Below are 21565 nucleotides of genomic sequence, written 5' to 3' on the forward strand. Positions count from 1 at the left end.
CTGTGAGACCATGACCTGAGCCAAAGTCAGACGCTCAGCTGACTGAGCTACCCAGGTGCCTCCACAGAATTATTTCTAATTTCGCATTCACTTGTATGGATAGAACTTAAGTAGAGATGGAAGAATATTTTATTAGGCATGTGGGGTAGTCTTTAAATATATATAAAATTTAGAAATATAGGCTTCCTAAAAGAAAAAAGAAATCCAACTGTACAGAACTCTGCAGAATTAAAAAGCGAAAGTATCGCTCTTCCCTGCCCCAATTAAGGAGTAGCTACTATTAAGAAGTCTCGGACGCATCTTTTTAGAAATTATCTATGCATACAAAATATACATGTGTTTTTTGTTGTTTTGAAAAATATAAACAAAATAATTCTATGGACTCTTCTAATATATTAAGAAGCACAGCCAAATGAGGAGGAAATCTGTAGGTTGCATTTCCCAGTCACATGCAATTCCCAAGTACCCCAGAGAGGGTCTCCGATCTCCATCATAGGCCTGAACGTTAGCATACGTGCACAGTGAGATAGCTTTCCATCGCTAAAGGAGCCATGACTATCAGGCCAACTTCTATTAGCCAAGCTCCTATACCTTGAACTGTTCTCTTTCTTCAATATCTAGCACAGGGCCTTGCCCATTCCAGGCATTTAATATGTATCTGTTAACAATATACATTTAAATATCATATGACTCAATAAATCAGCAGAACCCCGAGGTATTAAGACCTGGGTAAAGTTACCGAAAAGTATCCATTTGTTGCCTAATGCCTGAGATTATGCCTTCTTTTCTTGACAACTGAATATTTTTTCCCTCTGTAAGTGATTTACTTGGGTGAGCTCCTCTGGCTAAGTGTTTCCCTGAGATCCAGCAAGGAGGTTCAGAACAATGGAAAAAGGAACTGACCACACACAATGCCAACTCAATGTACTCTTAAATACACACGGGTCTTTCAAATACAGTAACAAATGGCTGACCTACTTTCCTGCAGAAAGGCGGGGATCAATTCCGTCTTCTTTTCTGTTTTTGAATCCCAGCACTGCCATTTATTAAATGGGTGACCGCAGAGAATTCTCTTAATCCGTCTGACCTTTAGTTTCTTCATGTGAAACAAATAAAGGATAAGGAAACCTATTTTGGACAGTTAGTCAAAGACTCAAAGGAGATGACCTTTGTCAAAGTATGTGTCTGGCATGGGGTAGATGTAAGATATGATGGTTGAAGCCGGGGTTCCAGAGACGGAGTGCTTCAGTTCAAATGCCAGCTCCAGCACTAACTAGCTGGATGACCTCAGGCAAATCACTCCACCTCTCCCTACATCACTGGTTTCTTATCTACGACATGGGAAAAGTAATTGGATGAGACTGAGGATTAAGTGAGATCATGTGTTTAATATGGTTTTTGGCACTGACGGTAATGGCTGACTCTATACTTATCATTATTATTACGAGTGTAGGTCCTCCATAAAACTTCCCTTTCTCTTCCTCCCCCAAATTCTTTGGCTCCTCTGAATATCCTAAAGTAAGATTCCAAAACCCTGCTTTTTCTGGGCTGTGAAATGAGAGTCGGAAAGAGTGAATACAGCTTGCGAGTTGCTAGGGACTGAGTTGCGTCCTCCTGAGATTCATGTGTTGGAACCCTTAACCTCCAATGTGACTGTATTTAGAGACAGGGTTTTTAGGAAGTAATTAAGGTTAAGCGAGGTCATAATGGTGGAGCCCTAATCCTGCAGGACTGGTGACCTCGTAAGTGGAGAACGAGAGAGAAATTTCTCTCACTCCTCTCCGTGTGAACGTACAGGAAGAAGTCAGCCATCTGCAAGCCAAGAAGCGAACCCTCTGCAGAAACTTGGTGCTGCTGGACCTTAATCTGGAAGTTCCAGGCTGCAGAACTGTGAGATAATAAAGTTCTTTTGTCTAAGGCACACAGGCCATGGTGCTTGGGTATGGTAGCCTGAGTTGACTAAGACACACGGTTCCCTCAAATCTTCAAACTGGCTTCTTGAAGTATTTATTTTTTAAATATATTTATTTTTATAAGTTTATTTATTTACTTTGAGAGAGAGAAAAAGCATGAGTGGGAGAGGGGTAGAGAGAGAAGAAGAGAGAGAGAATCCCAAGCAGGCTCCCCACTGTCAGTGCAGAGCCCGACACGGGGCTCAAACTCAGGAACCGTGAGATCACGACCTGAGCCGAAGTCAGACGCTTAACTGACTGAGCCACCTAGGTGTCTCTTTAAGTGTTTATTTTTGACAAGTTTACTACCCTTCCACTGTAGCATTTCACAAGTAGGGGATGTTGCTGAAGCTGCATGCTCTTCAGAATATATATGAAAAAATTAATAAATTAAGATAGAGGATGAGAGTAATGACCTTTGGTTTGAGGGCAGTTTTCACAACTCTGACCTGGCCCTGAGAAAACATCTTGCGTTGCTGGGCCAAAGCAGATACTGCACAGGAGGAAGTCTGTGTGTATAATACGGGTGCCTGAGCACAAGCCCATTCATATTATTATTTATCTTAATAGTGAGCAAAGAAATCACAACATACACTGACAGAATACGCGTCACTATAATTACAGTATGCATTACAGAACCTACTGGCATAGATAAGAGAGGAAATTACCCCATGACGATCCCAATAGTTTACCCTGAGTCAAGTAAAATGGAGAATAAATTGAAACAGGTTTTTTCTTTTTTACAAGCTTATTTATTTTTTTAGTAATTTCTACACCCAATGTGGGGCTCAAACTCACAACCCCCAAATCAAGAGTTGCATGCTCTGGGCACATGGGTGGCTCAGTTGGTTGAGCGCCCAACTCTTGGTTTTGGTTTGGGTCATGATCTTGTGGTTCATGGGTTTGAGCCCCCTGTAGGGCTCTGCAGCTGGCAGCACAGAGTCTGCTTGGGATTCTCTCTCTTTCTCTGCTCTTCCCCACTCATGCGGTCTCTGTCTCTCTCAAAAATAAATAAATAAACTTAAAAAAAAAAAAAAAAAGAGTCACATGCTCTTCAACTGATCCGGCCAGGCGCCCCTGAAACTTTTTTCTTATCCCTTTGTAGGGTACTGAAATGAACAGGAGCCCCCCAATCTAACCCAATGAAGGTCGAGTCCCAACAAAAATCCCTAACACAATATAGAATATATTTCATAACCAGCAGCCAACACAGCTAATGGTAAAACACTAGATGCATTCTCAGTCAAATCATGAATGCTCTTACCACAACTGTTTAACATAGTCTAAGAAACTCCGCTCCAAGCAATAAGAATTGGAACATAAATAAGAGGCATACGTGGAAAAATGGAAGACTATATTAGTATTATTTGCAGATGATTTACCCATAACACTAAAAGAATCAAGTGAAAGGCTGTTAGGCTTTTTAAAGTTTCATATGTGGATGGCTATTAACAAAATACACATAAAAATCAGTAAATCTTTTCCATACCAGTGGTGAAGTATTAGAAAATATATCAGAAAAAGTCTTATTCATAACAATAACAAAAAATAAGATGAGCCAAAATGACCTTAGTTATGAACGTTTTTGGTACCCGGATGGAGAAAACTGCATGAAGTCCTGTCTTTTTTTTCTCAGTAATTCATCATCTGGGAATCTACCTAAGGAAAGGGCCAGACCTTCAACGATTTATTAACAGATTTTAAAATACTTAAATATTGGAAAAATGGAAATATTCAATATCAGGAGTATGTTAATTAAGTTATAGTACATCCTGTGATCACATCTTTACAATGATTCTAAGGATGATTTAAACAATTATTTTTAATGTTTATTTATTATGGATAGACAGAGCATGAGTATGGGAAGGGCAGAGAGAGAGGGAGACACAGAATCCAAAGCAGGCTCCAGGCTCTGAGCTGTTAACACAGAGCCTGATGTGGGACTCGAACCCATAAGCTGTGAGATCGTGACCTGAGCTGAAGTCGGACCCTAAACCGACTGAGCCACTCAGGCACCCTTGATTCTAAGGACGATTTAATGACTTGGGGGGAAAAAAAGTAGGATGCCGCATTCTTGACACCATCTGATGCTAATTTTGTTTAAGTTTCCCTATTCCCACCCCTGAGGTTACACGACACCAAACACATAATTCTCATCATTCATTGCATGTGGTTTTCTCTTCTTGCCGTGCCTGATCTCCATATTCTCTTCTTGCCCCACTGATCTAAGGGCACTTGCATCCACTCTGATAGTTTCAATTCTCCTATGTGCTAAGGATGTCTAATCTGTTCTTTTCCATAACCCAATTCTTCTCCTTCGCAAACTATGCCAGCTAATCTTTATCCACCTAGATCTCTAGGCCTATAATTTCCATTATCCCTGATTTCTTCTTTCTTCAAATCCTGCCATTTAAACCTCTTAAATAAGACTCGAATTCATCCCCTCATCTCCCTCTTACACGTGCTGCACTCTAAATTGAGACATTCTCAGGGGCACCTGCGTGGCTCAGTCAGTTAAGCATCAGCTTGGGCTCAGGTCATGATCTCGTGGTTTGTGAGTTCGAGAGTCCTGCTTTGGGCTCTTTGCTGTCAGCTTAGAGCCTGCTTCGGATCCTCTGCCCCCCCCCCCCCCCGCTTTGTCAAAAAGAAATAAAAACATTAGAGAAAATAAAATACATTGAGACATTCTCCTTTCATCAGGACCAATGCACAAGACGGACTTGTCTATGGTCCCAATCTCTTTAATCCATTCTATCCTCCTCAGAGTCGTCAGAGGGATCATTCTAAGACACACAGCTGGTGCTCTGTCTCCGCTACTCATTGTTTCTGTTTCTGTCGTGATGCCATGAAGGTTCAAACGGTAAGAGATGCATGTCCTGCCAGGGCTATTTTATTTACTGCTCATCTAAACTTTCCCACCTCCCCCTTTTCCCATTGTGGGAGGAAGCCGCTAAGTAAAGCAGGTACTGAAATGAAAAAGGAAACCCAGGGAGAGTGACTCAGCTCATAGACAATGCATGGAGACAATCTAAGCCTAACAATCTGCTGGAAGTTTCTCACCAAAGTGGTCTTACTCAACTTAGTGCCATTTATAGTTTCTTCCCTTCCCTCGGCCCTGCTGTGGATCTTCCAGAGATGTGAGCAGTTTTCCAGGTGCTCCCCACAGAACCTATTCTGTCTTTTAGGCCTGTTTTCCTTTGTTTATCTCTGCTTAACCTACCTTTGGTTCCTTGCTATGGATTGGACACTTGAAATACATCTCTGCGTCCTACGCAGTCCTGTAAGGAAGCCCCAGCCTAGGCCAATCCCCTAGACCTTCGCTAACCAAACAAAACCACGAGGCTATGTGGGGTATAAAGCATACAGTCTTTGCAAGACAGTGAGGCGAAATGAGCATTTTTCTCCCCTTACCTAGAGCCATTCCCAGCATCCTGATGCTGAAACGAAGCACTCGTATACTGGGGAAGCCGGTATCTAGCAGCTACTACAGCGGGTGAGAAGTTGGTAGAGGTGGTGGTGGTGGTGAGCCATGCAGGGCAGGAGACCTGAGGGAAAGTCTGTCAGAGACCCCAAGTTTTTCTCCATAACACAAACAGATGGGCAGAAGGAAAATTCCCCCCTTTTTGGCGGGACGCAGTTGTGTCTGTGTGTGACACCTGCAGCTGCTGTCGCCATCACCTCGCAACCACGAGGGGAGCTTACTGACATGATGGAGACAGTCTCACAGAGGGGTGGGAAGCACTTGGGTCCTAGGTGATGTTGTTGAGCCAACCTGGAGCCATCTTGCTTTTGGATGGCTTCATATGTGGGAGGACGTGTGTTACTGATGAAGCCGCCTAGATGGATCCCAGCACATTCATCATTCACTGGTAACTTATTAGACTCACCCAGGCCTGCCTATACTCGTAACGCCCTTCCTTCATCTAATAGGGTACTCATTCTAATCTTGTAAGGGTAAAAAAACAAAGTCTAACTGGGACTTTGTTGAAATGGTGCAGAAACTAGGAATAAACAAATGGTAAGTGAGGGCAGTGGTACCTTCTTCTTTTTGCTTCTTTTAATTTTTAAAAATGTTTTATTTATTTTTGAGAGAGAGAGAGAGAGAGAGAGAGAGAGACAGAGCGTGAGCAAGGGAAGGGCAGAGAGAGAGAGGGAGACACAGAATCCAAAGCAGGCTCCAGGCTCTGAAATGTCAGCACAGAGCCCGACTTGGGGCTTGAACTCGTGAACCACAAGATCACGAGCTGAGCTGAAGTCAGATACTCAACCAACTGAATCACCCAGGCGTCCCTAGACATCAGATATTTCTGACGTCAGAATAATGTTTATTAAATAATGTTTATTTATTTATTTTTGTGTGTGTGTGTGTGGGGGGGTGAGGGGCAGAGAGAGAGGGAGATAGAGGATCCAAAACAGGCTCTGCACTGTCAGCGCAGAGCTTGATGTGGGACTTGAACTCACAAATTGTGAGCGGAAACTGAGAGTCGGATACTTAACCGACTGGGCCACCCAGGAGCCCCAGTGGTAACTTCTTTGTGCACAGACATAGCAGCCTCTACTTTTGCACTTCCTTCCTGTCCTTAGCTGTGTATCTAGAATGTAGATAACAGAAACCACCTACCAGACAAATGAGCTATCTCTTCCTTATAGATTTCCCTCATATGTTTCAGGGTTAAGGTCAACTGTTGAGTAAAGTTACCAGTTCATCCTAGAAATTGGTTAGTGTTTACCTACTTATAGGTAAACCATCCAAATGGGGCTCAGCTCCCGGACAAACAGTATCTGAAAATGATGATATAACTAGATACAGGTTATAGTAACGATGTAACTTATTTAGTACTCGAGCCCTATAAAAATGGCAGAGTAAATGTTGTTTTGTAGGAATGAATTGAAAACATCAGCAGAATTACTACTTTGGCCTTTTACATGCTTTGAGGGTGATCATTTTTTTTTCTTTGCCTATACTTAAAGGAACTTGTGTCTTCATCATGTTTTAAGTTGTATTATCCTGTTCTTGCACATTAGCCAATAACATTAAAAAAAAAAAAACCTCAAAAAAAAAAAAGGAAGCAAGGACAATCGAATTTATAGTAAATCCCAAAAGCTATGTTGCTGGTGAAGAACAGATATTTAAGCCCCAAAGCTAGTAATACTCACAAACTCCAGCTGCTGTTATATAGACCTCTGATTTTTTAAAATAACAATACAGTAAACAATAATAAGACACTAAAACATATTTTTATATGCCAGAAAATAGTAGGAGAAAGGAGTGTCATATGGTACTTGACATTTTTTCTATATAAAAATTTAAAAAAAATTTTTTTAACGTTTATTTATTTTTGAGACAGAGAGAGACAGAGCATGAACAGGGGAGGGGCAGAGAGAAAGGGAGACACAGAATCTGAAACAGGCTCCAGGCTCTCAGCGGTCAGCACAGAGCCCGACGCGGGGCTCGAACTCACGGACCGCGAGATCACGACCTGAGCCGAAGCCGGATGCTTAACCGACTGAGCCACCCAGGCGCCCCTATATAAAAATTTTCAAACAGAAAAGTTAACAAGAATAGTATAATGAACACTCATGTACCTTTTACCAAGGCTCAACTTGTTAATATTGTGCTATTTTGGTTTAATCTATATAGGTATGCATTTTTCCCCCAAATCATTTTAAAGTAAATTACAGACATCTTGATCAGTCATATTATATTTGGCCTTGATTTTCAATATCTGCTTTTCAAGTATTTTTTCATTCATGTTTTATAAAATCCTTTAAAAAAGATTAAAAAAAAAAGAATTATTATGTTTATCCTGTTAAACAGCAAGACTTACAGGGGTGCCTGGGTGGCTCTGTCAGTTAAGTGTCTGACTTCTGCTCAGGTCATGATCTTGTGGTTTGCAAGCCTGAGCCTCGCATTGGGCTCTCTGCTGTCAGCGTGGAGCCTGCTTTGGATCCTCTGTCCCCCTCTCTCTCTGCCCCTCCCCTCTTGCTCTCTCTCTCTCTCAAAAATAAATAAACATTTAAAAAAATGGGGCGCCTGGGTGGCTTGGTCAGTTAAGTGTCCAACTTTGGCTCAGGCCATGATCTCGCGGTCCGTGAGTTCGAGCCCCGCGTCGGGCTCTGTGCTGACCGCTGAGAGCCTGGAGCCTGTTTCAGATTCTGTGTCTCCCTCTCTCTCTGCCCCTCCCCTGTTCATGCTCTGTCTCTCTCTGTCTCAAAAATAAATAAACGTTAAAAAAAAAATTAAAAAAAAGCCAAGATTTACAGTGTAAGAGAAAAGAGATTTGATGTATTAATCAAAGGCATTAAACAAATCCCCTGAAATATTAACTCTACATTGCAGTCATTAGTATTCCTGATTTCTTTTTCCTTAAACAAATATATATATACTAGCTCTGTCCACTATGAAGTTCAAGTAACCACAGGAAATAACACCATAGAAATAAACACTCAAGTAACTCTGGCTATGGTCTCTAAACGCCACACCCTCCCAAGAGACACCAAAACTCCTTGGAGGGATGGCTGATGCCAGGACTGAGGCAGGAAAGAACACAAGAAGGTGCTGGGAAATCTGGTTGTCCTTGATAGCAAGCAAATTCTACAAGACTAAAGAGGACATACCCAAAGGACATAGGGGCTAACATGAAGAGTCTCAATAGTCACAGATGAGACAACCGGGGGATCAAAGAACATGACTGAAACTGAAACCCTGAATACCTAAAAACACATAGGTACTTAATGAAATGAAAAAGTGCCCTCCCCCATCCAAGCAACAAACAACAGATTACCACTGGAAGTATGTAGGGCATCAACTCCTTATTCTGAAAATGGCAATTAAAGAATTAAGCATTTATCCTGCTGTCTTTTCGGATCAAATTATATATTGGGATAATTAAATAAATAGCCCCAGTTGATAAAGTTTTGCTTTGCAGCTAATATACTTAGAATGCAGGAGATATTTAGAAACTCAGCATTCGGCTATTTGTAGTTAAACGGTGATTCAGGCAATCGTGAAAACATTACATGAAAGGCGGGTGTGGGTCTTTAAAATGAAAGGAACAGCTGTTGCCATGTGAATTCACTGATCCATTGTGGAGTCACCGTGAGACAATCAGATGGCATGTGTCCCCTGAAATGATGCTATATGAAGTGCACGGTATAGTTTATGCAGTATTCTCACCCCTGAAAGTTACAGTTAAGTTCTAGTTTGCAAGAAATACGGATGACAGAACAGATACCATGAGGAGGCAGGCAGACAGATCCAGAATGTGTGACGTCCTGTATGACAACTAAGTTTTCTCAACAATCAAAGACAAGGTGGGGAAGGGAGGAAGGGGCAATGAAACAGAGTATCAACCAATTATGCGTGTGGACTCGTTCACATCCTGACTTGAAAAAATCAACCGTAGGGGCGCCTGGGTGGCGCAGTCGGTTAAGCGTCCGACTTCAGCCAGGTCACGATCTCGCGGTCCGTGAGTTCGAGCCCCGCGTCGGGCTCTGGGCTGATGGCTCGGAGCCTGGAGCCTGTTTCCGGTTCTGTGTCTCCCTCTCTCTCTGCCCCTCCCCCATTCATGCTCTGTCTCTCTCTGTCCCAAAAAAAATAAATAAAAAACGTTGAAAAAAAAAATTAAAAAAAAAAAAAAAAAAAAAAAGAAAAAATCAACTGTAAAAAGACGGTGAGCTACTTAGACAAACATCTATGGATTAGGTAGGTGTTGGGGGGACACCAGGGAATTGTTGCTATTAATTTTGTTAGAGGTGATGATGATGGCATTGTGACCATAGGGAAAAAAAATGTCTATCTTCTCAAGAGAGGTGTATCTAAGTATGTGGGCATGAAAGGACCTGAGGCCTAGATTTTCTTAAAAAATGCTTCATACACATACAAGTTGTTAAGTGGGGAATAGATGAAGCAAGTATAATAAAAAAGGCCTGATAATTAACTGGGCTTAGGAGTAGGCATACGGGGGTTCATGGCACTGTTCTTCATACTTCTGTGTAGTTTTGAAAATTTCATAACATTTTTTTTTAAAGATTAAAGTAGCTGTCTTCAGAGACAGAATCTGAACAGACGTTGAAAACATTTATTTGCGTTACTGTCACTTAAAAACAAATGTGAAACTATTTTAAGTAGACTTCTCAAATAAGATGTTCTTACACACCCACATTCGTTTTTTTGTGTCTTTTGAGCGTACCATTGCATATTTATTGCCAGCGAATTTCTACATTTTTGAAAGATACGTTACCTGTTGTCAATAATCATTATACTGGAGGGTGGAATCCCCAAAACATCACAGCTCTGCAAAAGTTCTTTCTTACGAATCTCCCCTTGATTGTAGTAATTTCCTGGAGGTAACAAATATACCTAGATTTAACACTGGAAATGTATCAGTTTACTCATTCTTATCTTGTTCTATAAGGGACTTAAGCTGCCTGAAAAATGTGTGGTTATGATAAAAAATTGAAGAAAATACACTAGGTTCACTCCAGTGAGACCACCGGCAGCCCAGTCTTTAGAAGTACCATTTGATCCTTCCCCACCTCTGTTTCTATCTGTCTGTCCATCTGTCTATCTCTCTGCATTTCAGTTGCATGCTACAGGAAGTATGGCACATCGCCAAGACCACTGGCTTTGGAGTTAAGCAGATTTAAAAGGAATTCTTCTATAACTACTCAGAATAAGTTAGGTACCTGGGAACGGTATTAGTTTGGCCCCTTTAAATTGATAGTACTCCCGTATCTGTTAAACATTTATTTAAAGAAGAGGCTCTTACTCCTAAGTATTACAGGAAAATGTGCCCCTAGGGATCTTGACCACATCAATGCCCCGAATAGCTTATGTAACCTTTATTTTCCCAACACGTGTAGTCTATTTCCTAAGAATGGTTCTGGTAAGTACAGCTTCCCTGTATCCTTACAAATAATATACAGGGAAGTTTTGGTACCGCTTAAACTGCATTTACGAGCAGTTGTCTAGCTAATGCACCCCTTAATTCAACTCTCCAGCAGATAATTGCATGTGTAATATGTGCCCGTTACCTAACTTTCCTGAGCCACAGTTTCCCCATCTGTAAAGTGGAGATGATGGTCATCTCTGGAGGCTTTCCTGAGGAGTACATGAGACCGCACACATCCATCCAGTTCAGTCCTCTGTTTTCTCTTTCCTCCACCTCTTTATCTTTACCCTCCCCCTCCTCCGCTTCCTTTCTTCCTGAATTACAATCATTTTCATTGTCCTGACCAAATGGCATTCCCTCTGGGAAGGCTTTCGTTCTTCCCCTGGCAAGGAATCATTTCCAGTGTGCTCATAAATATGAACTTTTCTCCATGATTGGATTACGAATTGCTAAATGTCATTGACCTTAAAAGTCAAAGTCTCGTTCAACTTTGTGTCATCCTGGTGTCCTGCACCCTAAACTCCCACATGAGACCTTTCAACTTTGGCAGGGGTTATTCCAGTGCTAGTTTTGAACTGTTTGAACCCAGGAAGGAGACAGTCATTACATTGTAGCCAACAAAGGGACTAACCCTAAAAAGACCCCAGATAGTTTTGTGTTGTCCTCATCACAACTTTTTCTTTTTACTTTTTTTTAAAAAAAGATAGAAGCTATAGTCAACCGGACGGTCGTTCTGTCTTAGGCTCCTCTCCAGTCTATCTACATACCCTCAACCATTTCATCTCCGGGTTCCTTGATCTTTGGTGATAAGGAGTTTAATGTACTCTAGTGACGTGATTCCTAAGTCCAGAGTCTGTGCACATTAGGCTCTCAGGATTGTGAGAAGCTGCTTGGGATGGAGGCTAAGGAGTTTATTGCTTTGTGTTTGAATTAAGGAACTTAAAATAGGTTAGGGAGTTGAAGTCAGAGGTCATTTTAAATATTTCCCCCAAGTATGGTGAACATGTAGGCACCTCAACAGAATAAGCGTCTGAGATCTGGCAGCAGCTCTTAAGGACACACTCTAGAAGTGTGTTGAGGGGTGCTTGGGGGCCACAGTCGGTTAAGCATCTGACTTCGGCTCAGGTCATGATCTCACAGTGCGTGGGTTCCAGCCAGGTCGTGATCTAGTAATTTGTGAATTCGAGCCCCGCGTTGGGCTCTGCGCTGACAGCCCGGGGCCTGGAGCCTGCTTCAGATTCTGTGTCTCCTTCTCTCTCTGCCCCTGCCCCACCTCCCCTACTTCTCAAAAATAACTAAACATTAACAACAACAGCAGCAGCAGCAGCAGCAACAACAACAAAAACAACAACAACAACGAACTGTGTCCAAGTAGGGTAGGTGCACACTGGGATCCACAAGACTGTCTATTGGGGAGAGGAAAAGCTTTGCAACTTTTCCTCTTAATTTGTTTACCTTGTCCTTCATAAATATTAACTTTCGTCAATGTTTCATAATGTACACATTAACTCAGGGGTCCATGTACTTAATATAATTATAAATAAATATACATATAATGAGAGTATTTGCTCAAAAGTTTTTATCAGTAGGAAAATGTGACCCAAAAAGGAGATCATTGGAGATCATTATTCTAGAAAACAGAAAATCGGATTAATGTAGATTTGTTTACATAGAACTACACTGTGTGTGTGTGTGTGTGTGTGTATGTGTGTGTGTGTGTGTGTGTGTGTGTGTGTAAGTGATAAGTTTATGGATAACTGTGCTTAGTGAAGTCTTCCATCTTGTGATAACTAGTATTTCTCAATAATTATTAGTAATCATAAATCATAAATGACATTTAATGGAAATTAAAGCCATTTTTTGTAAAGACCCACACTTATACACCACAGTGTATAAAGGTAAACATTTTTTTACTTTAAAATTAAAATTTAATTTATTCTAAGTAGGTAAAATACTTACACCATTAAAAATCAAAAGGAACAACATCATAAAAAGTCCCTCTTTCACTCCTTTAGTTACCCTACCTTGTAAGTTTTAAGTTGTTAAAATGAGAAATGGATTGAGGATCGAAACATCATGGGCCCAATACTTTCTACTAACTTTATGAATACTGAGGAAATTCCTTAAGTTCCTGGGTTTCAAGGACACTAGCAAGGTTTTTTTCTTGAACACGCCCAAGTTAACTTTAAAATAAATGTATTTGAAAGAAAAAAAGGTCAACATTTGCTCAACTGTAAAATGAAGGATTTTAGGTTCTTTCTGGCCAGCTAAGGTCTACCCAGGAAAACAGAAACCAAGCCAAATATTTACATCAGTAAGAATTTAATGAAAATAACTTAATACGTAACTGGTGGAAGATTTGAGGACCAGTCAGGGACCAGTGAAGTGGCCCAGAGATTAGTGACAGTAAGAAGAAACTAGCAAAACTAGCAAAAAAGGAGGGGGCAGTGTTCTTAGAACCCAAAGGCCTAGGTTCCCCAAAGGAAGTTGAAACCAAAAGAGCTAGACTCTCTTCCGTTAGAATGTGTCCATAGAATCAAGCTGGAGAAATCACGTTTTAAAAACGAAACTAGAATTGGGGTGCTTTGTGGCTCAAGTCTGTTAAGCGTCTGACTCTTGGTCTCGGCTAAGTTTATATCTCAAGGTTCATGAGTTCGAACCCCACCTGGGGCTCTGTGGTGGCAGCATAGAACCTGCTTGGGAGGCTGTCTCCCCATCTCTCTGCCCCTCCCCCGGGCGCGCTCTCTCTCTCTCTCTCTCTCTCTCTCTCAAAGATGAATAAACATTAAAAAAAGTAAATAAACTTAAAAAAATGGTCAAATTACTTGAACAGAAAACGGTTTTCCAAAGATAGATGGCCAATAAGCACATGAAAAGATGCTCAATATCATTAGTCGTAAGAGAAATTAAGGCAAAACCACAATGAGGTATCATTTCATACCCACTAGGACGGCTATAGCAAAAACAAACTCAGCTTGTTTAATGTTGCTTTTTAACTATGAATAATTCTTCAACATTTTCCTTATTGAGATATATTTAGATCCAACCTCCAAAGTGTTAGTCTCATTTAACATTTTTCTTTCTGACCTAACACATTTGAGATTTCTTTAAAAAAAATTTTTTTTTAATGATTATTTGTTTTTGAGAGAGAGAGAGAGCAAGCAGGGAAGGGACAGAGAGAGAGGGAGACACAGATCTGAAGCAGGCTCCAGGCTCCGAGCTCTCAGCACAAGAGCCCCATGCAGGGCTCGAACTTGTGAAATGTGAGATCATGACCTGAGCTGACATCTGACGCAGTCAGTTAAGCATCTGACTCTTGGTTTCAGCTTGGGTCATGACCTCATGGTTTGTTGAGTTTGAGTCCCCCAAAAAACAAACACAAAACTTACAGATGTAGATGAGGATGTGGAGAAAATACACCCTTGTGCATTGCTGGTGGGAACATAAAATGATACATCTGCCATGGAAAACAGGATGGCGATTCCTCAAAAATTTAAACAAAGAATTAACATGTAACTCTGCAATTCTACTCCTAGGTATATTCTAAAACAACAACAACAACTGAAAACAGGGACTCAAACAGATAACTTATATACCTGTGTTCACAGCAGCATTATTCACAATAGCCAATTTTCCACAATAAAAAATATTTAAAAATTAGATTTGCAATGGGGCGCCTGGGTGGGTCCGTTGGTTAAGCATCCAACTTTGGGCTCAGGTCATGATATCACAGTTTGTGAGTTTGAACACTGCATTGGGCTCTCTGCTGTCAGCACAGAGCCTGCTTCGGATGCTCTGTCCCCTTTCTCTCTGACCCTCCCCTGCTCGTTCTTTCCCTCAAAATAAACAAATAAACTTAAAAAAAATTAGATTTGCATTGAATAAAAAATATCTTTTAGTTACTAGTTATCACTGTAAAACAGAAATTATGTCTTTAAAACTGGTAGAGGGATGCCTGGCTGGCTCAGTCAGTGGAACACGCGACTCTTGATCTTGGGGTTATGAGCCCCACATTGGCTGTAGAGATTACTTAAAAATAAAATCTTAAAAAAAATAAAACAAAACTGTAGAAGAAGGTTTTTTTTTTTTATGTTTATTTATTTTTTGAGACAGAGAGAGACAGAGCATGAATGGGGGAGGGGCAGAGAGAGAGGGAGACACAGAATCCAAAGCAGGCTCCAGGCTCTGAGCCATCAGCCCAGAGCCTGACGCCGGGCTCGAACTCACGAGCCGTGAGATCGTGACCTGAGCTGAAGTCGGACGCTCAACCGACTGAGCTACCCAGGCACCCCTGTAGAACAAGGTTTTAAAAGATCATTAAAAACAAAATATCAAGCCGCCAATATTGAGAAACACTGCCATACTCTATTATCAACCAATATACACTACTTGTAAGTACTGTATTTTTTTTTTTTTTAATTTATTCAGGTAGAGTTGATACACAATGTTACTTAGTTTCAGGCACAGTAAATACTGTATTTTCTGATTATTCCTAAAAGGAGTGCGTTAATATTGATTTCACTAAGGGAAATAACACTTTTTGTTAGTTTCTCTGATCTGTGACATACAGATATGTCCTCATTAACAGGGCCAATCATTTGGGAAACTTTTTCTGACTATCTAGGCATATTTGTATCACATGGAATCAGAAGTATGCACTGCATGAGAACAGTGTCCAACTCTTTGCAATGAACAGTTGTAACAAGTATTTCCAATACTAAGCTCTTCAAAATGAATTGTTTTGATTATTCCCATTCTACACCTCTATTAGATTAGTTCTCCTGCATTTTCTTTCTTCTTCTCTGATGTTTATTAGCATTTCTTTTATGATTTCTCATAGTTTAAGCAAGTCCTTTAAAATTCTAACTTATTAAGTAAACAAAAGCTTGGAAAGTATGTAGCATTCTTTAATTAGGTAAATATTCAGCAAGACATAAACATTTTTATAGATGCTTATTATACGCTGTTAAGTTCAAAATAGGGGTTGTGTATAAAGTTATCTGGCCTATAAATTCTAAGCTTAATTATAAAAAAGGTAAGTAAATATATGCTTAGAAATACATAAAATGCTCATAAATAGCTAACCTATCAGTTAACCCATCAGTGTCAACATTTATGAATAAGCATTGTTTTCAGTTAATCCTTGGATGCCTATGTATTCTTTGGTTGGCATGATTATATGGAGATCCTATCAACCTAAACCTTAGAGAAAAGTACCTATTTCATTTATATATGTGTGTATTTATAATATAAAAATATGAAATTTTTATTTTATTTATTTTTATAAATTAGGACTGGAAATATATGTAACCTTTAAGTCATGTTCTGAAGTTCCTGTAACTCCCTTAAAGAAACAGAATTCATGTTTTTATTTATTTTATTTTTTAAATTATTTTTTAATTTTTTGTTTGATTTTTATTGAAATGTAATTGATGTATAACATTAGTTTCCAGTGTACGCAGAACTCATATTTTTAAGTATTACTAATTTATTCCATTCTTAACAGGTTGCAGCTAATATTTAAAATCAGGCTGTTTTAGAAATTTCAAATGTGGGGGTGCCTGGGTGTCTCAGTCGGTTAAGCGTCCAACTTCAGCTCAGGTCATGATCTCACATTTCACAAGTTCGAGCCCTGCATCGGGCTCTTGTGCTGAGAGCTCGGAGCCTGGAGCCTGCTTCAGATCTGTGTCTCCCTCTCTCTCTGTCCCTTCCCTGCTTGCTCTCTCTCTCTCTCTCTCAGAAATAAATAATCATTAAAAAAGATTAAAAAAAGAAATCTCAAATGTGTTAGGTCAGAAAGAAAAATGTTAAATGAGACTAACACTTTGGAGGTTGGGTCTAAATATATCTCAATAAGGAAAATGTTGAAGAATTATTCATAGTTAAAAAGCAATATTAAAAATAACCTGATTAAGTTCTGTTTTAGGAAATAAAGTGAATCAGTTGTCTGGAGAGACCTTCTTAGGACAGAATACCTGAGCACGTGAAATAAAAGGCAAACATGGTTTAGAATGTATGGCTAAATTAGCAGGAAAGTAAGGGCTATCTTTGGAGGTCTTAAATAACAGGTAAGCACAAATCCAGACAGGTGGAGGGCACCTGAAGCCAGGGTGCCTTGAGGGTATCTGTCTATGGCTTAAAGTCAGAGGAGGAGATAAAGATTGGGCACAAATAAGGAGACCTCTACACAAAGACAGGACCTTTGAAAGGCAATGTTTACAACAGGGGAACTAGAAAAAAACTCACTCTAGACAGAGATGGTGACAGGTCTCTCTCAAGACCTGCTTCTAGTGTAAAGGGAAATAAGAAAAATGTCAACCCCTTGAGAATTGTTAACTACATGTTTGTCTCCACTTGGTGTGGCACACGGGTGTTTTCCAAAAATAGCTACTGCAATATTTCCAGTCCCACATGCACTTAGAGAACCTTGCTGCTCTCTATCAACAGGTTGAGTCTATTTCTCTCCTTGAATCTGGACGGGACCTAGGACTGTCCTGACAAACAGAACGTGGTGAAAGTGATACTGCCTGATTTCCAAGGCTAGACCATAAAAGGCAATGTGGCTACCCCCAGCACAGGCTCGCTCTCTCTCGGTTCTTGTCCAGGAACCCAGCTACCAGCTTGAGAAGAAGCCCAAGCCACACGGATTTACCATATGTTGTTGTTGTGGCCGATGGCCTTTGGGTTGGCCAGCTGAGGTAATGAGCATTGTGGGGTAGAGACTACTGTGCTCGGTTTGGAACCATGAGTGAGAAGGAATAATTATCATTTTAAGCCACTAGGTTTTGAGATAATTTGTTACACAGCATTAGACAGCTAACACACTTGGGTTTGGGCCCTAAATTTATACTACCCCTGTAGCCTGAAAAAAATCTCCATCTAAAATTTTGGTTTATAGTGATCAAAGGTAGATAGTGCCCTTTGGTGCCTGACTGAAGCAAATATAAATCATCCAAATATTATCATAAATATGGTTCCAAGAAACATGTGCTCACAATGGAAAAAAAAAACACAAAATACACTTGGAAACAAGTTACTCAGAATAAGTTACTCAAAGAGCAAAATCAGACACACAGACAGACTACAAACACTGGATTTATTAGAAGCAGATAGATGTATTTAATATGTTTAAAGAAATAGAGCATCAAACTTTGATAATGTAACAAAACTATAATATTTGCAACGAGAGCCTCTGGATATGAGAAACAGATTAAAGAACAGAATTACTAATCATCTCAATACATATATAAGACTTATTATAAAACGATTTAACAGACATTAAAGAAGGCCAATGTAAATGAAAAGACAGACTATAAGATCATAGATGGGAAGGACTATATGGAAAATATGTTAGCTTTCCCTTTACTCATCAACGGAGTTGGTGAAATCCCAATAAAAATGCCAGACACTTTTCCTTGAACATGACCAAACTTACTCTGAAATGTATTTGGAAGAAAAAAGGTCAGAAATAGCAAACATGTCCTAAAGAACAACAAATCAGAGGGCTCATCATACCAGATAATGGTGTATAAAAGCTACAGCCATACAGGGGCGCCTGGCAGGCTCAGTTGGTGGAGGGAGCGTGTAACTCTTGATCTCGGGGTTGTGAGTTTGAGACCCAGGTTGGGTCTAGAGGTTACTTAAAAATCTTAATGTTTATTTATTTTTGAGACACACATACACACACACACACACACACACACACACACACACACACAGAATCCAAGGCAGGCTCCAGGCTGTCAGCACAGAGCCCGACTTGGGGTTCAAACTCATGAACTGTGAGATCACAACCTGAGCTGAAGTCAGAGGCTTAAACAACTGAGCCACCCAGTCTCCCCTACCTAGCCCTATTTTTAAAGACGAGCTTGAAAGAAAACCTCTTTGGAGAAGTTTCTTTAATCTAAAACCCTGAGATGACAATTCATACTTTTCGCCATTTTGTGTCTACAGTTTTCTCTATCATGCCATTACAGCTTTTACTATGTTGTATCACAAGTTATTAGTTTCCTGTTTTTCATGTTAAAATAAATTAGGAGTGTGGGTGATGTTGAATCTGTACATTTTTGAATGAGTTTGGGATTTTAAAAGTAATTTAAAAAATTAAAAGTAATTTAAAAATTACAAGAGAGAACAATGCGGAAATTACAAGAGAAAATTACAAGAGAGCCCGATGCGGGGCTCAAACCCATGAACCGCGAGATCATGACCTGAGCCAAAGTTGGACTGTTAACCGACTGAGCCATCCAGGTCCCCAAAGAGAGAACAATTTAAATGGCAAGTTCGATTCAGAGGAAGCACTGAAAGACAAAGATTCTGTGTGTTTAATATGTACCAAGGGCATGCTTTATAATTTTTCACTTGAAAAAATGTTAATTTCTGGCTCAACCTGCTGAAAAATAAGGAGAAATTTACTAAGGAAGCCACCACCCCTATAATACTTGGAAAATAAAACCCAGGTTTCTCTCATAGATCTTGGAACAAATTTGTTATAATTTGACCTCCACAGTTATAATATAAAACATAAATACCACTAAAAGCAAACAATGAGGTCATAACCTCTATCTGTCTACAATTAATATCCTTAATAGGACAAGCTGAGAAAAAAAGTGCTTAGATCCATATTCTCAATAAATATGAAAAATGGGTTAATCTTATTGGCAACAAAAAGATTTTGAGGGGATAAAGTGTTATACCAAGAAGTAATATAAAAAAAAATGCTAATCAGTGCTAGAGAGCATGTTATATTAAGGCAGATAATCTTACTACCTGTGAGAATATAAATTGGTATGTTTTGGGGATGCAAGTTGCATGCAAAGCCTTGAAACAGCCAAATTTAGAAATCAGTCCTATCGAAATAATACGAAATACATAAAGATGTTCACTGTTATCTGTAATAGTGATAAACTGGGGAAGAAAAAACATCTAAATATGCATACAATAAGGGGATCACTAAATTAAGGTTTACCTCTATGAAAACCATTTAAAAGGCTATTATCCTGAAACCTTTATTACACTGTATGTTAAGTAACTAGAATTTATTTATTTTTAAAATATTTTTTAAAATTCATTTTTGAGAGACAGAGAGAGACAGAACATGAGTGCGGGAGGGGCAGAGAGAGAGGGAGACACAGAATTGTAAGCAGGCTCCAGGCTCTAAACTGTCAGCACAGAGCCCGAGGCAGGGCTCGAACCCAGGAACTGGGAGATCATGACCTGAGCCGAAGTCGGATGCTCAACCCACTGAGCCACCCAGGTGCCCCTAAAACTATTCTTTTTAGAGCAGTTTTAGGTTCACAGCAAAATTGAGGGGAAGGTATAGAGATTTTTATATATATCCCCAATTGAACCTACATTGACACATCATAACCACTCAAAGTCCATAGGTTACACTAGGTTTCATTCACTCTTTAGGTATTATACACTCATTAGGTGTTGTACATCTTATGGGTTTATAATGACATGTATCCATTATTATAATAACATAGAGCAGTTTCACTGCCATAGAAAAATCCTCTGTGCTCCTCCTGTTCATCCTTCTTTCCATCCCAACCCCTGGCAACCACTGATCTTTTTACTGTCTATATAGCTTTGTCTTTTCCAGAATGTCATATGGTTGGAATCATACAGTGTGTAACCTTTTCAGATTCGTTTCTTTCACTCGTTGATACGCATTTAAGGTTCCTCCGTGTTTTCTCATGACTTGCTAGTTCATTTCTTTTTAGCGCTGAATAATATTCTATGGCCTGGATGTACCAACTTATTTATCTATTTACTAATTGAAGGACGTTTTGGTTGCTTCTAAGTTTTGGCGATTATGAGTAAAGATGCTATAAACACCTGTGGGCAGGTTTTTGTGTGGACATGTTTTCAATTCCTTTGGGTAAATACCAAAGAGGGCGACTGCTAAATGGTTTGGTAAGAACATGCTTAGTTTTTATAAGAAACTGCCAAACTAACAGTCTTCCAAAGTGGCTGAAGCATTTTGCATTTCCACCACCAATGAGTAAGAGTTCTTATTGTTCCACATCCTCACCAGCATTTGGTGGTGTCAGGGTGATGGATTCTGGCCATTCTAACAGCGTGCGGTGTTCACACATTTTTAATAAAAATTCGGTAAACGAGTGAAAAATAATGTTCAGTGAAAAACATAAAATTGTATAAAATGAGGTTTCTGTGAAAAAAAAAATCTGTGTAGAAAAAGAACTGCAATGACACACAACCAAATGGGAAAAGCGGTCATGGGCATTTGTTAAAAAATTGCTTTATTGAGGTATAATTTTACATACGTAAAATTCACCCATTGTCTGTGTACAGTTCAATTACACTTATACAGTCGTGCAATTATCTCCATTATCCAGTATCATGGTCAGTTTTTCTCAGTCCATCTTTTCTGTATGGTAAAGGAGGATTTACTCTTTGAAAGGCTTCTTCACTGGTAGTTGGTGGAGTTGAACTCTAAAATTGCCTAGGAAATTATTTTCTAGTCTAATGCTCTGAGTATCTCTTCAGTTTGACATATGCATCTTTCTTAAACAAAATGGATTTTTAAAAGCAGCAGGAAGGGCCGTTGCTCCCTTGAGTAGCACAACTTTAAGGGCTGAGCAGGCATGATACAGCTCAGCTTCTGTTTGGTGTCCCACAGTAAGACCCAAGATTATTCTTGGTCCATTTAGCATATGAAAAGGTTCCCCAGAATAAGGAGTACAGTCGCAGTTC

The 21565-nt window shown here is 39.8% G+C and overlaps 1 protein-coding gene across 1 annotated transcript in view; it reads right to left on the reverse strand.

The window, feature by feature from the left end:
* PIGL (phosphatidylinositol glycan anchor biosynthesis class L) overlaps positions 1-21565 on the reverse strand; it is a 76424-nt gene that overhangs the window by 54109 nt on the left and 750 nt on the right. Inside the window, exon 2 of the mRNA XM_007080753.3 lies at positions 10196-10295. Within this exon, the coding sequence (XP_007080815.1) occupies positions 10196-10295 (100 nt within the window). The remainder of the gene's footprint in view (positions 1-10195; positions 10296-21565) is intronic.

The sequence above is a fragment of the Panthera tigris genome, chromosome E1, assembly GCF_018350195.1.
Source record: "Panthera tigris isolate Pti1 chromosome E1, P.tigris_Pti1_mat1.1, whole genome shotgun sequence".
In the NCBI taxonomy this organism is placed as follows: Eukaryota; Metazoa; Chordata; class Mammalia; order Carnivora; family Felidae; genus Panthera; species Panthera tigris.